This window comes from Pristiophorus japonicus, chromosome 4 (assembly GCF_044704955.1).
Source record: "Pristiophorus japonicus isolate sPriJap1 chromosome 4, sPriJap1.hap1, whole genome shotgun sequence".
Lineage (NCBI taxonomy): Eukaryota > Metazoa > Chordata > Chondrichthyes > Pristiophoridae > Pristiophorus > Pristiophorus japonicus.
In genome coordinates, this window is record NC_091980.1 from 240328202 (window position 1) to 240345593 (window position 17392).

General features: G+C 43.8%; 1 protein-coding gene across 2 annotated transcripts in view; it reads left to right on the forward strand.

Annotated features, from left to right (window-relative positions):
• The window catches only part of txndc16 (thioredoxin domain containing 16), a 215085-nt gene that overhangs the window by 121967 nt on the left and 75726 nt on the right, over positions 1-17392 (forward strand). For both annotated transcript variants that reach the window (XM_070879211.1, XM_070879212.1), the window contains exon 14: positions 5490-5658. In XM_070879211.1, the coding sequence (XP_070735312.1) occupies positions 5490-5658 (169 nt within the window). The remainder of the gene's footprint in view (positions 1-5489; positions 5659-17392) is intronic.

Consider the following 17392-nt stretch of genomic DNA (forward strand, 5'->3'; position numbering starts at 1 on the left):
ATCCTTTCCTTCCTCTTCCCTCCTCTACCCTTTCTTCATTCCTGCTCATCAGCCCCTCCTCTCCAATTTTTCCTCCTCTACCCCTCCCCATTGTTCCTTTCATCGCATTCCTCTGTCCCACATATCCTCTACCCTCCCCCCGAGACCCTGTCTGCCTGTTCGGCGTTCAGAGCAATGGTGCGTGTAAAAGCGGTACCTGGCCATCAGGATGCTCTCCTTTGGCTTGAGGTGTTCCTTAGCCAGCGTGCACAGCTCTGCATACGATTTGTCCGTTAATTTGGCCGGTGCCAGCAAGTTCGTAAGGAGGCCATATACCGATGACCCACATATGGTGAGGAGAATCTCCCTGAGCTTGATCTCTGTTTTAGCCGTGTCCAATTCGTTGGCCACAAAGTACTGGTCGAGGTGCTCAACGAAGGCTTCCCAATCATCACCCTCAATAAATCTCACAAGAATACCAATGCCAGCCATTTCCGCATGAAAGTTTGTGATCTGTAACTCGTCGCTAGTTGTTATGTTTAGAATAACTCCATGGGGCTGTGTTGTAAACTTAAACCATTGTGACCTTGGTCTGTTTAATATAACTCCAAAGTGAGGCAGTAACGTGGTGGCCTGCCTTTTATACCTACTTGCACCAGGGTACACACAGGTGACCCATAGGTCTCCCACAGGTGTGCCCTCTGGTGGCAAGTCTTATACACAGCATGCTAGCTTTTTGTGTTTCTTGCACAAGGATGCCCAAATCTCTCTGAACACCAACATTTGAAAGTTTCTCACCATTTCAAAAATATTCTGTTTTTCTATTCTTTCTACCAAAGTGAATAACCTCACATTTCCTTACATTGTACATCTGCCACCTTACTGTCCAATCACTTAGTCCATCTATATCCCATTGTAGATGCTTTGTGTTCTCCTCACAGCTTACTGTCCCACCTAGCTTTGTATCATCAGCAAACTTGGATACATTACACTCAATCCCTTCATCTAGATCATTAATACAGATTGCAAATAGCTGAGGCCACAGCACCGATCCTTGCGGCACCCCACTAGTTACAACCTGTCAATCTGAAAAAGACCCGTTTATCCCTACTCTGTTTTCTGTCTGTTAAACAATCCTCTATCCATACTAATACATTACCTCCAATCCCATGAGCTCTTATCTTGTGTAATAACCTTTTATGTGGCACCTTATAGAATGCCTTTTGGAAATCCAAATATACTACATCCACTGGTTATCTACCCTGCGAGTTATATCCTCAAAAAACTCTCAATATATTTGTCAAACATGATTTCCCTTTCATAAAACCATGTTGACTTTGCCCAATCATGTTATTATTAAGTGCCCTGATACCACTTCCTTAACAATGGATTCCAGCATTTTCCCGATGACTGATGTTTTCTCTCTCCCGGTTTGCTATCTTCCAATCCGCTGGGGCCGTTCTAGAATCTAGGGAATTTTGAAAGATCAAAATCAATGCATCCACTATTACAATAGCCACCTCTTTTAGACCCCTAGGATGTAGGCCGTCAGGTCCAGGGGATTTGTTGGCTTTTAGTCCCATTAGTTTTTCTAGTACTTTTTCTCTACTTATATTAATTACATCAAATTCCTCATCCTCAATAGACCCTTGGTTCGCCACCATTTTAGGTATGCTATTTGTGTCTTCTATTGTGAAGACCAATACAAAATATTTGTTTAACGTTTCTGCCATTTCCGTATTCCCCATAATAATTTCTCCTGCGTCAGCCTCTAAGGGACCAATATTTCAATATTTACTTTTGCTACTTTTCCTTTTTACATATTTGTAGAAACTCTTACAATCTGTTTTTATATTTCTTGCTCGTTTTCTCTCATGGTCAATTTTTTCCCTTTTTATCAATTTTTTGGTCATCCTTTACTGGTTTCTGAAATGCTCCTAATCCTCAGGCTTACTACTGTTCTTTGCAACATTATAAGCTTCTGCTTTCAATCTAATGCTATCACTAATTTTTTTAGTTAGCCACGGATGGATCACTTTTCCTGTGGGGTTTTTGTTTCTCAATGGAATGTATTTTTGTTGAGAATTATGAAATATTTCTTTAAATGCTAGCCACTGCTTATCTATTGCTATACCTTTTAATCTATTGTTCCAATCTACCTTAGCCAACTCGCCTTTCATACCTGTGTAATTGGCTTTACTTAAGTTTAAGATTCCAATTTCGGACTTGGGCAAGTCACTCTCAAATGTAACGTGTAATTCTATCGTATTATGCTCACTCTGTCCCAGAGGATGCTTTACTATGAGATTGCTAATTAACCCTGTCTCATTACACAATACAAGATCTAAAATAGCTGGCTCCATGACATATTGTTCTAGGAAACTGTCCCGAATGCATTCCATGAACTCGTCCTCCAGTCTACCTTTACCAATTTGACTTGTCCAAACTGTTTTTGGGATGAGTTACTCAGAATTTAGGTAGGATCATCATTTAATTTGTATTCCATTGACTCTGGATCAGTTCCTATGGAGTGGAGGGTAGCCAATGTAACCCCACTTTTTAAAAAAGGAGGGAGAGAGAAAACAGGGAATTATAGACCGGTCAGCCTGACCTCAGTAGTGGGTAAAATGATGGAATCAATTATTAAGGATGTCATAGCAGTGCATCTGGAAAATGGTGACATGATAGGTCGAAGTCAGCATGGATTTGTGAAAGGGAAATCATGCTTGACAAATCTTCTGGAATTTTTTGAGGATGTTTCCAGTAAAGTGGACAAAGGAGAACCAGTTGATGTGGTATATTTGGACTTTCAGAAGGCTTTCGACAAGGTCCCACACAAGAGATTAATGTGCAAAGTTAAAGCACATGGGATTGGGGGTAGTGTGCTGACGTGGATTGAGAACTGGTTGTCAGACAGGAAGCAAAGAGTAGGAGTAAACGGGTACTTTTCAGAATGGCAGGCAGTGACTAGTGGAGTGCCGCAAGGTTCTGTGCTGGGGCCCCAGCTGTTTACATTGTACATTAATGATTTAGACGAGGGGATTAAATGCAGTATCTCCAAATTTGCGGATGATACTAAGTTGGGTGGCAGTGTGAGCTGCGAGGAGGATGCTATTAGGCTGCAGAGTGACTTGGATAGGTTAGGTGAGTGGGCAAATGCATGGCAGATGAAGTATAATGTGGATAAATGTGAGGTTATCCACTTTGGTGGTAAAAACAGAGAGACAGACTATTATCTGAATGGTGACAGATTAGGAAAAGGGAAGGTGCAACGAGACCTGGGTGTCATGGTACATCAGTCATTGAAGGTTGGCATGCAGGTACAGCAGGCGGTTAAGAAAGCAAATGGCATGTTGGCCTTCATAGCGAGGGGATTTGAATACAGGGGCAGGGAGGTGTTGCTACAGTTGTACAGGGCCTTGGTGAGGCCACACCTGGAGTATTGTGTACAGTTTTGGTCTCCTAACTTGAGGAAGGACATTCTTGCTATTGAGGGAGTGCAGCGAAGGTTCACCAGACTGATTCCCGGGATGGCGGGACTGACCTATCAAGAAAGATTGGATCAATTGGGCTTGTATTCACTGGAGTTCAGAAGAATGAGAGGGGACCTCATAGAAACGTTTAAAATTCTGACGGGTTTAGACAGGTTAGATGCAGAAAGAATGTTCCCAATGTTGGGGAGGTCCAGAACCAGGGGTCACAGTCTGAGGATAAGGGGTAAGCCATTTAGGACCGAGATGAGGAGAAACTTCTTCACCCAGAGAGTGGTGAACCTGTGGAATTCTCTACCACAGAAAGTAGTTGAGGCCAATTCACTAAATATATTCAAAAGGGAGTTAGATGAAGTCCTTACTACTCGGGGAATCAAGGGTTATGGCGAGAAAGCAGGAAGGGGGTACTGAAGTTTCATGTTCAGCCATGAACTCATTGAATGGCGGTGCAGGCTAGAAGGGCTGAATGGCCTGCTCCTGCACCTATTTTCTATGTTTCTATGTTTCTATGTTTCTAATTTGCTACTGAGTCATGTGATAGGATGCAGAAAATTGTTTTTGTTTGATCTTTGTCCCTGGAAATGGTTCCTTCTTGCTGTTTGACATTAGTTGATGGAACTTCCTGTCTGGGTAGCCAGTAAATTGCACAAAAGTTTACACTGATCTTCCCATCAATGAGGTATGCTGAAATTTCCTGAGAATTAGCATACGGTAGAACATAAAAACAAGTGGAAATCAGCATGAGTAATTGGGGCCTGAGGAAAGTGCCAAAGTTATGCCATATTCCTCCTTCAAGTTCCCTCGTCATGCATAAAAATTAAAGTTTGAAGCCATCAATCCATCATTTATTCACATTAGGCACAGAATGTTTAATAAAATGCACTAGTAGAAATTTTTAAATTTTTAATGCAAACCATTCTGATGCCATAAAAATGCATCAAAGGATACAGAAAATACATTTTAGGTCTCAACGAAAAGAAAGACTTGCATTTATATAGCGCCTTTCACGACCACCAGACATCCCAAAATGCTTTACAGCCAATGAAGTACTTCTTGAATTGCCGTCACTGTTGTAATGTAGAAAACGCAGCAGCCGATTTGCGCACAGCAAGCTCCCACAAACAGCAAAGTAATAACGACCAGATAATTGGTTGAGGGATAAATGTTGTCCAGGATACCAGGGATAACGCCCCTGCTCTTCTTCGAAATAGTGCGATGTGATCTTTTATGTCCATCTGAGAGAGCATCTGTTTAACATCTCATCTGAAAGACTGCACCTCTGACAGTGCAGCACTCCCTCAGAACTGCACTGGAGTATCGGCCTAGATTTCTGTACTGGAGTGGAACTTGAACCCACAACCGTCTGACACTGTAATTACACCAGTGATGATGCTAAAGCGTCACTTTTGCATCTCCCAGTTTTTCAGCCTTGGAGATCATTGGTGTAATTACAGTGTCAGACGGCTGTGGGTTCAAAATTTCTATGCTCTGCTATCTGTTTTGGTATTTCACTGTAAATCTATAATATATTTCAAAAAATTATGTCTGTGTGCATTCCCTGTTTACAAAACCTTATTTCTCATAGTTAACTTTTACCATTATAAATTGCTATTTCCACAATTAGAATGGAAACTGCCTACATAAACTTGCCACACTGCATCAGCATCACATCGGGAGTAAATTAGCTGTATTAATGCAGCATGTGCATTATTAGGAGACATTAGATGTTGTGATACCGACCGCAGTGTTGCCAGTACATTAGCTGTATTGATGTTACACAATTCCATGCACAGTTCAAAACGGTGATCCCGGAGATCTCTAGTTTTTGTTTAAATATTACAAATTTAGGAGTTACCACAGTAATAGTGCTGAGTTACTAACATACATTGACTTCCAGAGTAGTAACTTCAGAGTCTAGAAGCCCATTTATGAAGGGATATCCTTTTAAATGCTATCTTACTGAAAATTGTTATTTTAAATTGAATGCAATAAAATGCTTCTAATAATTTTGTTACATAGATATGAAGGACCTTGTACTGGCTCGCGTTAACTGTGGAGACTGGACAGATGTTTGTTCAAAAGAGAATGTTACACAGTTTCCTGCTGTCAAGATTTATATTCAAGGAGAGAACCCTCTACTCTACACTGGAATGCTAGGAACACAAAGTCTATTGAAGTTCATTATACTGTGAGTAAACTACACTAAGCCTGCTTATTGTCACCATTTTTGAGTTGTTCTTGGGATGTGGGTAACTCTGACAAGGCAGTATTTATTGCTCTGAGGGCATTAAAAGTCAACTACATAGTGTCTGATTGGAGTCACATGTAAGCCAGATAAGGATGGCAGATCCGATCCTGAAGAGCATTAATGATCCAGTTGTCTTTTTTATAACAAACTAACAGCTTTTATAGTAATTTTTCTGGCACCAGCCTGCAAATTACCAGAATTTTAAAGTTAATTTCACAATTTGCCATGTTGGAATTTGGACCCACAACCTCTGGTTTACTAGTCTAGTATCATAACTATGAGGCTACTTACACTAAAGTACTTATGCAGTGCACCTCAAGTCGCTGGAGAAATACCACCAACGATGCCTCCGCAAGATCTTACAAATCTCCTGGGAGGTCGGACGCACCAACATTAGCTTCCTCAACCAGGTCAACATCCCCACCATTGAAGCACTGACCATACTCGATCAGCTCCGCTGGGCAGACCACATCGTTTGCATGCCAGACACGAGACTCCCAAAGCAGGCGCTCTACTCGGAACTCCTTCACGGCAAACGAGCCAAAGGTGGGCAGAGGAAACGTTACAGGGACACCCTCAAAGCATCCCTGAAAAAGTGCAACATTCCCACCGACACCTAGGAGTCCCTGGCCAAAAATCGCCTTAAGTGGAGGAAGTGCATCCGGGAGGGTGCTGAGCACCTCGAGTCTCATCGCCGAGAGCATGCAGAAATCAGGCGCAAGCAGCAGAAAAAGCATGCGACAAACCAGTCCCACCCACCCTTGCCCTCAACGACTATCTGTCCACCTGTGACGGGGACTGTGGCTCTCATATTGGACTGTTCAGCCACCTAAAGACTCATTTTAAGAGTGGAAGCAAGTCTTCCTCGATTCCGAGGGATTGCCTATGATTATGATGATATGTAGTGCTAAACAACTGAATTGTTTAGTGTTAATTTTACCTAATTTATTCCATTCTTTACATCTTATCCTTTTATATACTGTCCATAAGTGGGGCAGTCATGGAGCAGAACCAACAGGGGAGTGAACTGCACGGCTTTCTTATCCTGCACTATTAAGCATACATCTCTATTTTCTTGTCTTCTCCTCAGTTGCATTTCTGCTGCTTTGCAAAGATAAAATAGAAACATAGAAAATAGGTGCAGGAGTAGGCCATTCGACCCTTCGAGCCTGCACCATCATTCAATAAGATCATGGCTGATCATTCACCTCAGTACCCTTTTCCTGCTTTTTCTCCACACCCCTTGATCCCTTTAACTATCAGGGCCATATCTAACTCCCTCTTGAATATATCTAGCGAACTGGCATCAACAACTCTCTGCGATAGAGAATTCCAGAGGTTAACAACTCTCTGAGTGAAGAAGTTTCTCCTCATCTCGGTCCTAAATGGCTTACCCCTTATCCTTAGACTGTGACCCCTGGTTCTGGACTTTCCCAACATCGGGAACATTCTTACAGCATCTAACCTGTCCAGTCCTGTCAGAATTTTATATCTTTCTATGAGATCCCCTCTCATTCTTCAGAACTCCAGTGAATACAGGCCCAGTCGATCCAGTCTCTCCTCATATGTCAGTCCCGCCATCCCGGGAATCAGTCTGGTGAACCTTCGCTGCACTCCCTCAATAGCAAGAACGTCCTTCCTCAGATTAGGGGACCAAAACTGATCACAATATTCCAGGTGAGGCCTCACCAAGGCCCTGTACAACTGCATTAAGACCTCCCTGCTCCTATACTCAAATCCCCTAGCTATGAAGGCCAACATGCCATTTGCCTTCTTCACCACCTACTGTACCTGCATGCCAACTTTCAATGACTGATGTACCAGGACACCCAGGTCTCATTGCACCTCCCCTTTTCCTAATCTGCCGCCATTCAGATAATATTCTGCCTTCATGTTTTTGCCACCAAAGTGGATAACCTCACATTTATCCACATTATACTGCATCTGCCATGCATTTGCCCACTCACCTAACCTGTCCAAGTCACCCTGCAGCCTCTTAGCATCCTCCTCACAGCTCACACCGCCACCCGGCTTAGTGTCATCTGCAAACTTGGAGATATTACGCTCAATTCCTTCATCTAAATCATTAATGTATTTTGTAAATAGCTGGGGTCCCAGCACTGAGCCCTGCGGCACCCCACTAGTCACTGCCTGCCATTCTGAGAAGGACCCGTTTATCCCTACTCCCTGCTTCCTGTCTGCCAACCAGTTCTCTATCCACGTCAATACATTACCCCCAATACCATGTGCTTTAATTTTGCACACTAATCTCTTGTGTGGGAACTTGTCAAAAGCCTTTTGAAAGTCCAAATACACCACATCCACTGGTTCTCCCTTGTCCACTCTACTAGTTACATCCTCAAAAAATTCCAGAAGATTTGTCAAGCATGATTTCCCTTTCATAAATCCGTGCTGACTTGGACCGATCCTGTCACTGCTTTCCAAATGCGCTGCTATTTCATCTTTAATAATTGATTCCAACATTTTCCCCACTACTGATGTCAGGCTAACCGGTCTATAATTACCTGTTTTCTCTCTTCCCTCCTTTTTTGTTTCTGTCTGTAATTTCATAGTAAACTTGATTTTCTGCTAACATTTGGCAAGACATTGGCTATTTATATCCTAGATCAAAATCTTTATGAACTGTAAAGCAACCTTTCCTATAACAATAACCCATAAATAGCTGGAAACATAATGGCGAAATAACGAGGCCCGCCATTATTAGTTCGCAAAAATTCCAACAAATTGTGGTGGAGAAGAAATCTGCCACAAGTTCCGTTTCTCCATAAATTGCTGGGCGATTTGCCATTAGCCTTGAAAAAAACAAAAAATTTGCAATCTCGCCGTGAGCGTCTCCATTGAAATTAATTGCATGTCATGAAATTGCTGGATTTACACTGTAAATACAGATTAATCTCGCCGCTCCCATTTAGTGCTGGCAATTCTTGTTGTAAGGACTCTGTTGATGGGTTATCATCCTGTCATAAATTTAACCATAGAATCCCAGAAAGGGAACAAATGCAGGTAGTAAATTGTCCCGAGAGGTTTTTAAAACATTTTTTTTCCTGTCTTGCCAGTATTTTTGTGCTGGTCTTTCCATCCACCTTCCTGTTCGTATCGGAAGGCAATAATTGTCAGGATACATAGCTGTTTTGACACTCAAAAGTCCAAATTAGATCAATTTCTTTCAGAAATTAACTAAGGGAAACTAACTTTGAGATACAGCATATGGGAATACATGTACATTTTGCACACCTACTCTGCCATTCACTCATTATTAACTTCTCAAGGACCAACAGCAATTCCCAAACACAAGTGGGTTATACATAATGACCTCTTCTGCTTGTTCTTTTTTCTTCTTATTCTTTTTTCTTACTTTTCCTTTCTGTTTACTTTTCTCTCTCTCTTAATCCACTCTTTCTCTTTCCCTCTCTTTATTTCTCTTTCTTGTATTTAATTTGAGTCTAATTCACCCTGTTTCTCTATCCTTAAACTTTGCAGTTTAAATATAGTGCGATCTGAAGGACCCAATTCATGTTGCTCGCTGTGAGATGTGTCATTGCAGCAATTTCTGGGCCAGTATTTTCTGATAGATTACATTATGTAAATTCAAACCAAAATTCTCACGGTAGTTCAGGCTCCAGTGACATCAAGAGACCTTAAAATTCAGAAAGGCTAAATAGAAATTTTAGTTCATGCTCAGAATTCTGGTGTGATCAATTGCTGACCACAGATCATACTGCGATGAGGAACAGCTGAGTAGAAGCCAGACCCTGTGCAGTACTCAGAGAGGGAAATCAAAGAGTCAAACTCTTTGGGCCACTCTTGCACATCTTCTCGCAGTCAGCTGTACCGCAGTTTTGGCAAAGGCTTGGGAGCTGTTCTCCAGCTCATCATCTTCATAGAATCATCGAACTTTATGGCGCAGAAGGAGACCACTTGACCTGTGCCGGCCAAAAAAGAACTATTCAGCCTAATCCCACTTCTTGGATTAAAGATCAGTAGTGAGAGTTGAGGAAGGGAAAAGAAGCGCAAATGTAGAAAATAAAAGATAAAAAAGTAGCTTAATTAAAGCCAAAATATATGCAATCATATCACATAACTTCAGTCTAGCTGTAATCTATGTTTCCTCATGGATGCAAAGTGCAGATTTTAGATATTACATTTTGTTCTATAGCTCAAAGCTCAACATTTCAAAATGACCCAAAACTAAAAATGTTTAGTGGTGGCTAAATGGATTGTTTTTAAATGGGAGGGCGGCGGCAGAGGGCGGGGGCAGAGTTAAGTTGGAAAGAAAAATCCAGCTTGCATTTATCTCTTCAATGATTGTTTCAGCAGACCTTGGTAAATCTTTTGGCAGTACAAATTACTGGTGGGTTTGGTGTTCATGTTTCTCGTCACACTTCTCAGAAAACAATTAGTCACTTATCATTTATCCAGCACCTTCACCATAGAAAGCTCCAGCGCTCAAATAGGTGATGTTATGCAAGGACACGTGTAGATCCAAAAGCTCATTCTTTGCATTCAAGTTCCATTGTAACACAGTTGTGCCATGCCACTTGTATGTGGTTCAGACTATGGATTTGTGGTGCTAGTTAGCGTTTTACAGTTATGCTGGTTCACCTGCACCAACTCTGGTCATTCCTACCTCACCTGAGCTATGTTGTTACCATGTAATTATTTACTTACCCATTAGTTTCCCATTCATTTACAATCTTTCACTCAAGAGCCATCCCACAAAACATTTGCTGATCCTATACCATTCCACTAGTCTCATTGTTACCTTTGTCATTGGTTAAAAGCTAAAACATTTTCCCCTTCCTAATTTAATCTGGTTAAATTGCTAATCAGTTACATTTGCTTGATCAGGGGTTCTAAACCAGGGGTCCACGTGAAAGTTTCAAGGGGTTTGCCCTTTGTACTGCCACCATATTCAGCAAGGCCTCGGTCAATAGTTTTGCAGCATTTGAGAGTGCAAGAAATAAAATTTGTACGGGTGAAAAACCACTTGAGCAACAGAGCAGTAAGCAGGACCACTTGGAAACCATCTTGCTCTCATGAAATGCCAGGTCAGAAATTCCGCCTTGCAAGGTTCAGGAATTCTCATCTTCCAGGCTTAGCAAAGTCCGATCCTGGAGCAAAGCAGCAGTATCGGGTAGGAGCTTGGGGCAGCAGCATTAATGAACCGGGACAGGAGGATTGTCTCCATGAACTCGGAAGGGAGGGGCAAATCAAGCCTCCGTGAACTGGGAGAAGGGAAAAGATTGGCAACACTTTCTCCACAGTGAATGAAAGAAAATACACAAAATTTTGCCACAATCTGCAATGTTCCAGTGACCCTGGTTGTGATTAAATTCTAAACTCTCACAAGAACGTGCTCCCATTATTATATAAAACCAGCTAAATTGTAACAAGGTGGGCACACTTCTTCCAGCATATCTAATCTGCTTACTGTAACATTTGTCTCCTGTTAGGGGTATTATCATATCCATTTTACAGAGGTGATTGTAATAAACCCTGAAAATGCAATATATTCAACATGTTCCTCGCCTATAAACAATTTAAGACTGGGAGGTCAATTTTGAATAGCATTTGAGTATGGTTGCATGGTTGAAACTCTCTGTTACCCTTGTCAAGTGGTCATTTTTCTTGGACAGTAAGTGAAGCCAAATGCTAATTACTATACAGAAAAATATATGTGTTGTGTTCTAGGGTATCTGTGGAATTTTTGTAATATGCGAGGGGGCCTCAGAAGCAAAAAGGTTGAGAACCCCTATACTAAATCATGTTTTACGTTGTTAATGTTATTATGGAATTGTTTAAACTATTTACTCTTCACTAACATTAAACATTTCACCAGTATCTTGAATAGAGCAGGAAATGTTTGCCTTTGCACAGATTCCCCTTGTCTGAGTATGGAGAAGGGTGCAATTAGCAGTACAACTTATTTCCTATCGGGTGTTACTGAGAAAAGTTATTTTCTCAAATAGATAAACATGGGGGCTAACTGATTAATTGTCTTTTTTAAGAATGCGCTTATTTGTACTGCAAAAATGGCCAACATGCTCCAACCTTTGTTTCTGATTGGTTCCCTTGGAGCAGAAACCCCACTCTGAAGTTTCACAGGAAGGTCTCACTGACTTTGCAAATTGTAACTCGATCCGCTTTGACTTCCTGAAGCGAGGACAGAGCTCCCCAGAAGACAACAAGGGCCAGCCAAAGTGCCTTACCCCAGTCCAAGTGCAACCTTTCCTCCCCACCACCATCATAGATGAGGCATTGTGTACGGAATGTTAACAGGTTTATTGGGTATGAAGTAAATAGTGACAGTGTCGTGACTTTTGGATATCATCCACTTCAGCAGGGGTTGGAAGAAAGTGTCTATCTCTCTTCCCCCTCCCCCCCATGTCTCTCTTTTCCCCCACCCCCCGTGTCTCCCCCTCTCTCCCCCCCGTGTCTCTCTTCCCCCCCCCACCGTGTCTCACTTCACCCCCCTCTCCCCCGCCCCCAGCCTCTATCTCCCCCCGCCCCCCCCAGCCTCTCTCTCTCCCCCCCACCCCTCCCCCCAGCCTCTCTCTCTCTCCCCTCCTCCAGCCTCTCTCTCTCCCCCCCTCCCCCCAGCCTCTCTCTCTCTCCCCCCCTCTCCCCAGCCTCTCTCTCTCCCCACCTCCCCCCAGTCTCTCTCTCTCCCCCCCTCCCCCTAGCCTCTCTCTCTCCCCATGCCCCCCAACCTCTCTCTCTCCCCCTGCCCGCCAGCCTCTCTCTCTCTCCCCCCGGTCGCCAACCTCTCTCTCTCTCCCCCCACCCTCTAGCCTCTCTGTCCACCCGCCCCCCAGCCTGTCTCTCCCCCCGCCATCCCCCCCAGCCTCTCTCTCTCTCTCTCTCTCTTCCCCCCCCCCCAGCCTCTCTCTCTGCCCCCCCCACCACTCTCTCTCTTTCCCCCCAGCTTCTCTCTTCCCCCCCCCCAACGCTGTGCCTCTCTGCCCCCCCCCCCCAGCCCCTCTCTTCCCCCCCCCCTCAGCCTTTACCCTAATGTTGGTTTTGAACCTTTGTGATGTGGCTTACACCCAGCAAATACTGGCATTCTCTCTAAAGGTCTGTAAGACCATTCCAGTTACCTGAAGCAAAATAGTGCCTTCATTGCAGAAAACCTTCTTTGTTGATATATTGGCCTAGAATTTGGGGTCGGAGGCGTCCCATGGGCGGATACCTCCAACAGCAAAAATCTCTTCGAAAGTACCTGTTGTTCCTGGAGTTTCGGAGACTTCAGGCCTTCACATAGAGGCCCATGTATCCCAGCAGTTTTTGCACTTCATAAGCGTCACTGGGATCATGTGGACCGGCCCAACCTATTAGAGTAGGGGTATTCCCATTCATACTTATGGTGATTTTCCGTTTGTATGGGAATACCCCCCAAAACACATAAGTACTTAAAGATAAATTAAAATAAAACATCACATATTTAAAATTAATCAAAATGGAATTTAATTAATTATTTAAAACAAAAGTTTTATTTTTTGAAAAATACGTTTACATATTTTAAAGGGTCTAAAATAAACTTACCTTATTATGATTTTAAATGTTTCAATTATTGAAAAAAAATTATTATTTTGTGCTTTAAAAGTCTTACGCTGATAAAAGCTGCCCTTACGCCTGCTTTTATCAGTTGTAAGCATTTCAAGGGCATTCGCTGGGCAACTCTCCGCCTGCAGAGGCCCTTTACTTTCGGATGCCTGTGATCTGATGGCAAGTTCTGGATTTAGGCACCTGCGCTGCACATGCCTAAACCTAGTCCCTACAGGTGCATGCGCACCTCGTACACGCCCTTAGGGGCTGTGAATTTAGGGCCATTGCAACAGAAGTACCATGTTGGTAAGCTGTCAAATGCAGAGACCTGAAATAAACTGAGTAGAAGATGCAGGGTTTTACTTCCATTTAGTTTATTGTACCCAAGAAATCGACTTGTCTTGGACAGCGAGCTGGAGCCAGCAGCGAGGCCAGGACGTGTCACCGACATCGCCCACCATGGACCTGCCGAGGTTGGTACAATCTAGCCCGTTAATTCTGTTTCTCTCTTTCCACAGATGCTGCCTGACCTGCTGAGTATTTCCAGCATTTTCTGTGAATATTTCATTGTTTTGTATGAATAATGAATTGAGACTTAGGTTAGTTTCTAGCAGCATTGTAACTTCTCTTTACTATGGTAAGGTTATTATCCTCAGCTCCAGACCATAACATTATGGGGCCGAAATTGCCCTCAGTGAGAAATTGGGAGGGCACTTCGAATTACCGGAAATTTACCGCCTGGCTGGAATCGGAGGGAAGAGCCGGAATCTGGCTCTTTAACTATGACACCACCTCACAGCACTTTGGGGCACTGTTGGAGGCAGTATCGGGGCGTGGTCGGGAGCGGGACAGTGATGATGGCCGCGGACGTGCCGTGTCGCGCTGATGTGTCACAACATCCCTCCCCTTCACTTAAAGGGGAGGGATGCTGCGAGGCCTAGTGAGGCCTCCATGGAGCACATTGGGCCACTAGGGTGGGGTTCAGCCAGGCCAGCAGCCCGGCACCCAAAAGGAGATGTTCAGCTGCCTGTTGGTGGCTCGCCCGAACCAGCGACCGCCATTGTCAGACGGACTCTGGAGTCGGCTGACAATTAAAACAAAATGCTGGCCTCGGCGATGCGCCCAGCCACTGGCAGTGTTATAATTGCGGACTATAGTTATACTCTGTGTAGTCACTGTATAGTTGTATAAGATGGAGATTTGTTACCTGATGTACTATCAATAAGGTTTAGACTGTGTATATACTTTGCTGGCACCACTAGAGGGTGCAACTGGTGGAGACCGGGGTTTCCTGCCCCTGTGGCAGAGGCTGTCCACCAGAGGGCACTGCGGTGGGAGACCTGAGGGTCACTTGCATAGGTGTGCAGAGCCCGGTATAAAAGGCTGCCCACCATGTTTGTGCCTCACTCTGGAGTTACAAATAATGGATCAAGGTCACTACAGTTTGAGTACAACACATTGCCTCGTGGAGTCATTCATAAGTGCATTACAGATATAACAGGCAGTTTCCCGCATTGCGAAGCTGTCGGGGGCACCGACTGGCGGCAGTCGCACTCCCGCGGGGCAATTTCCCCCATGGGGCGGAAAAGGGGACACCATGTGACCAATAACCACCCCATTACCGGCTCTAATGGGCCTTTTTCTGAAGGGCAATTTCCCCCCGCCACTATATCTCCCCCATGATCATTACCCTTAGATTACATTAACTACCATTAGTTTAGTATTCCTAAGATTCGCTGTCTCGGTGGAATCAGTGAGTAAAAGCTCAATGGCTATCACTTTTTTACATCTATAGTGGGCTTCAAGCTATAGCATTAGCAGTCTGTCTCCTTCCATTGGGGGTAAAGTCGCTCCTTACAAGGTTGTATGACAGAGAGATTTATCTACCAGAAGGTCAGAACTGCACAAAGAGCAAAAAAATATCTTTTATTGTATCAGCCATGAAAGGATCTTGAAGGTCTTAGCTAATTTTGGACATGATCCAGAAACTGTCTTTCAACCACAAAATGGACTCCTTAATACAAAATGCAACCTAAACATAATCTCCCTTTGTATAGCTTCCCTAACACTGCTGGCATCCATGGGAAATATTATAAAATGATTGGCCTTGGCGGAGAGGGTGTCAGTAACTTGCTTGATGCAGACATGGATTATAGACTGACTAATGTGACTGATGTCACCCGCTACAGTCTGAAGGAGCACAAAACAAAGCATTTACAGACCATAGTCACTTTGATTGCTGCAGACAATGCATGGTCAGCTGGAAGAGTGGATTGCAGATCTTGTTGTAAGAGGTTGCACAAGTCCCTCATAGCCTCTCTGGATGGAGAAGCACTGCTTCCCGAGTGCACAGTTCCATCAAAAGTGAAGGTAACTCTGGGTTTATAGATGCTATGGACAGGGTAGGAATGCCTGTGAGCAGCCCACCTTGTACGAGGTCTTCTCAGAGTCCGAACTACAGCTCTTTGAGATTGCCAACTACTGCTGCTACTCTTCATTCTTCTCCTTCTCCAAGTAGAGTGGCCAGGATGACTCCCATCTTGAGCCCTGGGTTTCTTGAAGAGTTAAAAGGAAAAAGAAACATAGAAAATAGGTGCAGGAGTAGGCCATTCGGCCCTTTGAGCCTGCACCACCATTCAATAAGATCATGGCTGATCATTCACCTCAGTACTCCTTTCCTGCTTTCTCTCCATACCCCTTGATCCCTTTAGCCGCAAGGGCCATATCTAACTCCCTCTTGAATATATCTAATGAACTGGCCTCAACAGCTTTCTGCGGTAGAGAATTCCACAGCTTAACAACTCTCTGAGTGAAGAAGTTTCTCCTCATCTCAGTCCTAAATGGCTTACCCCATATCCTTAGACTGTGACCCCTGGTTCTGGACATCCCCAGTATCGGAACATTCTTCCTGCCTCTAATCTGTCCAATCCCGTCAGAATTTTATATGTTTCTATGAGATCCCCTCTCATTCTTCTAAACTCCAGTGAATACAGGCCCAGTCGATCCAGTCTCTCCTCATATGTCAGTCCTGCCATCCCAGGAATCTGTCTGGTGAACCTTCGCTGCACTCCCTCAATAGCAAGAACATCCTTCCTCAGATTAGGAGACCAAAACTCAACACAATATTCCAGGTGAGGCCTCACTAAGGCCCTGTACAACTGCAGTAAGACCTCCCTGCTACTATACTCAAATCCCCTAGCTATGAAGGCCAACATGCCATTTGCCTTCTTCACCGCCTGCTGTACCTGCATGCCAACTTTCAATGACTGATGTACCATGACATCCAGGTCTCGTTACACCTCCCCTTTTCCTAATCTGTCGCCATTCAGATAATATTCTGCCTTCCTGGTTTTGCCACCAAAGTGGATAACCTCACATTTATTCACTTTATACTGCATCTGCCATGCATTTGCCCACCTAACCTGTCCAAGTCACCCTGCAGCCTCTTGGCATCCTTCTCACAGCTCACACCGCCACCCAGCTTAGTGTCAACTGCAAACTTGGAGATATTACACTCAATTCCTTCATCTAAATCATTGATGTATATTGTAAATAGCTGGGATCCCAGCACTGAACCCTGCAGCACCCCACTAGTCACTGCCTGCCATTCTGAAAAGGACCTGTTTATCCCGACTCTCTGCTTCCTGTCTGTCAACTAGTTCTCTATCCACGTCAATACAGTAACCCCAATGCCATGTGCTTTAATTTTGCACACTAATCTCCTGTGTGGGAACTTGTCAAAAGCCTTTTGAAAGTCCAAATACACCACATCCACTGCTTCTCCCTTGTCCACTCTACTAGTTACATCCTCAAAAAAATCTAGAAGATTTGTCAAGCATGATTTCCCTTTCATAAATCCATGCTGATTTGGACCGATCCCGTCACTGCTTTCCAAATGCGCTGCTATTTCATCTTTAATAATTGATTCCAACATTTTCCCCACTACCGATGTCAGGCTAACCGGTCTATAATTCCTTGTTTTCTCTCTCACTCCTTTTTTAAAAAGTGGGGTTACATTAGCTACCCTCCAGACCATAGGAACTGATCCAGACTGTTGGAAAATGATCACCAATGCATCCACTATTTCTAGGGCCACTTCCTTAAGTAC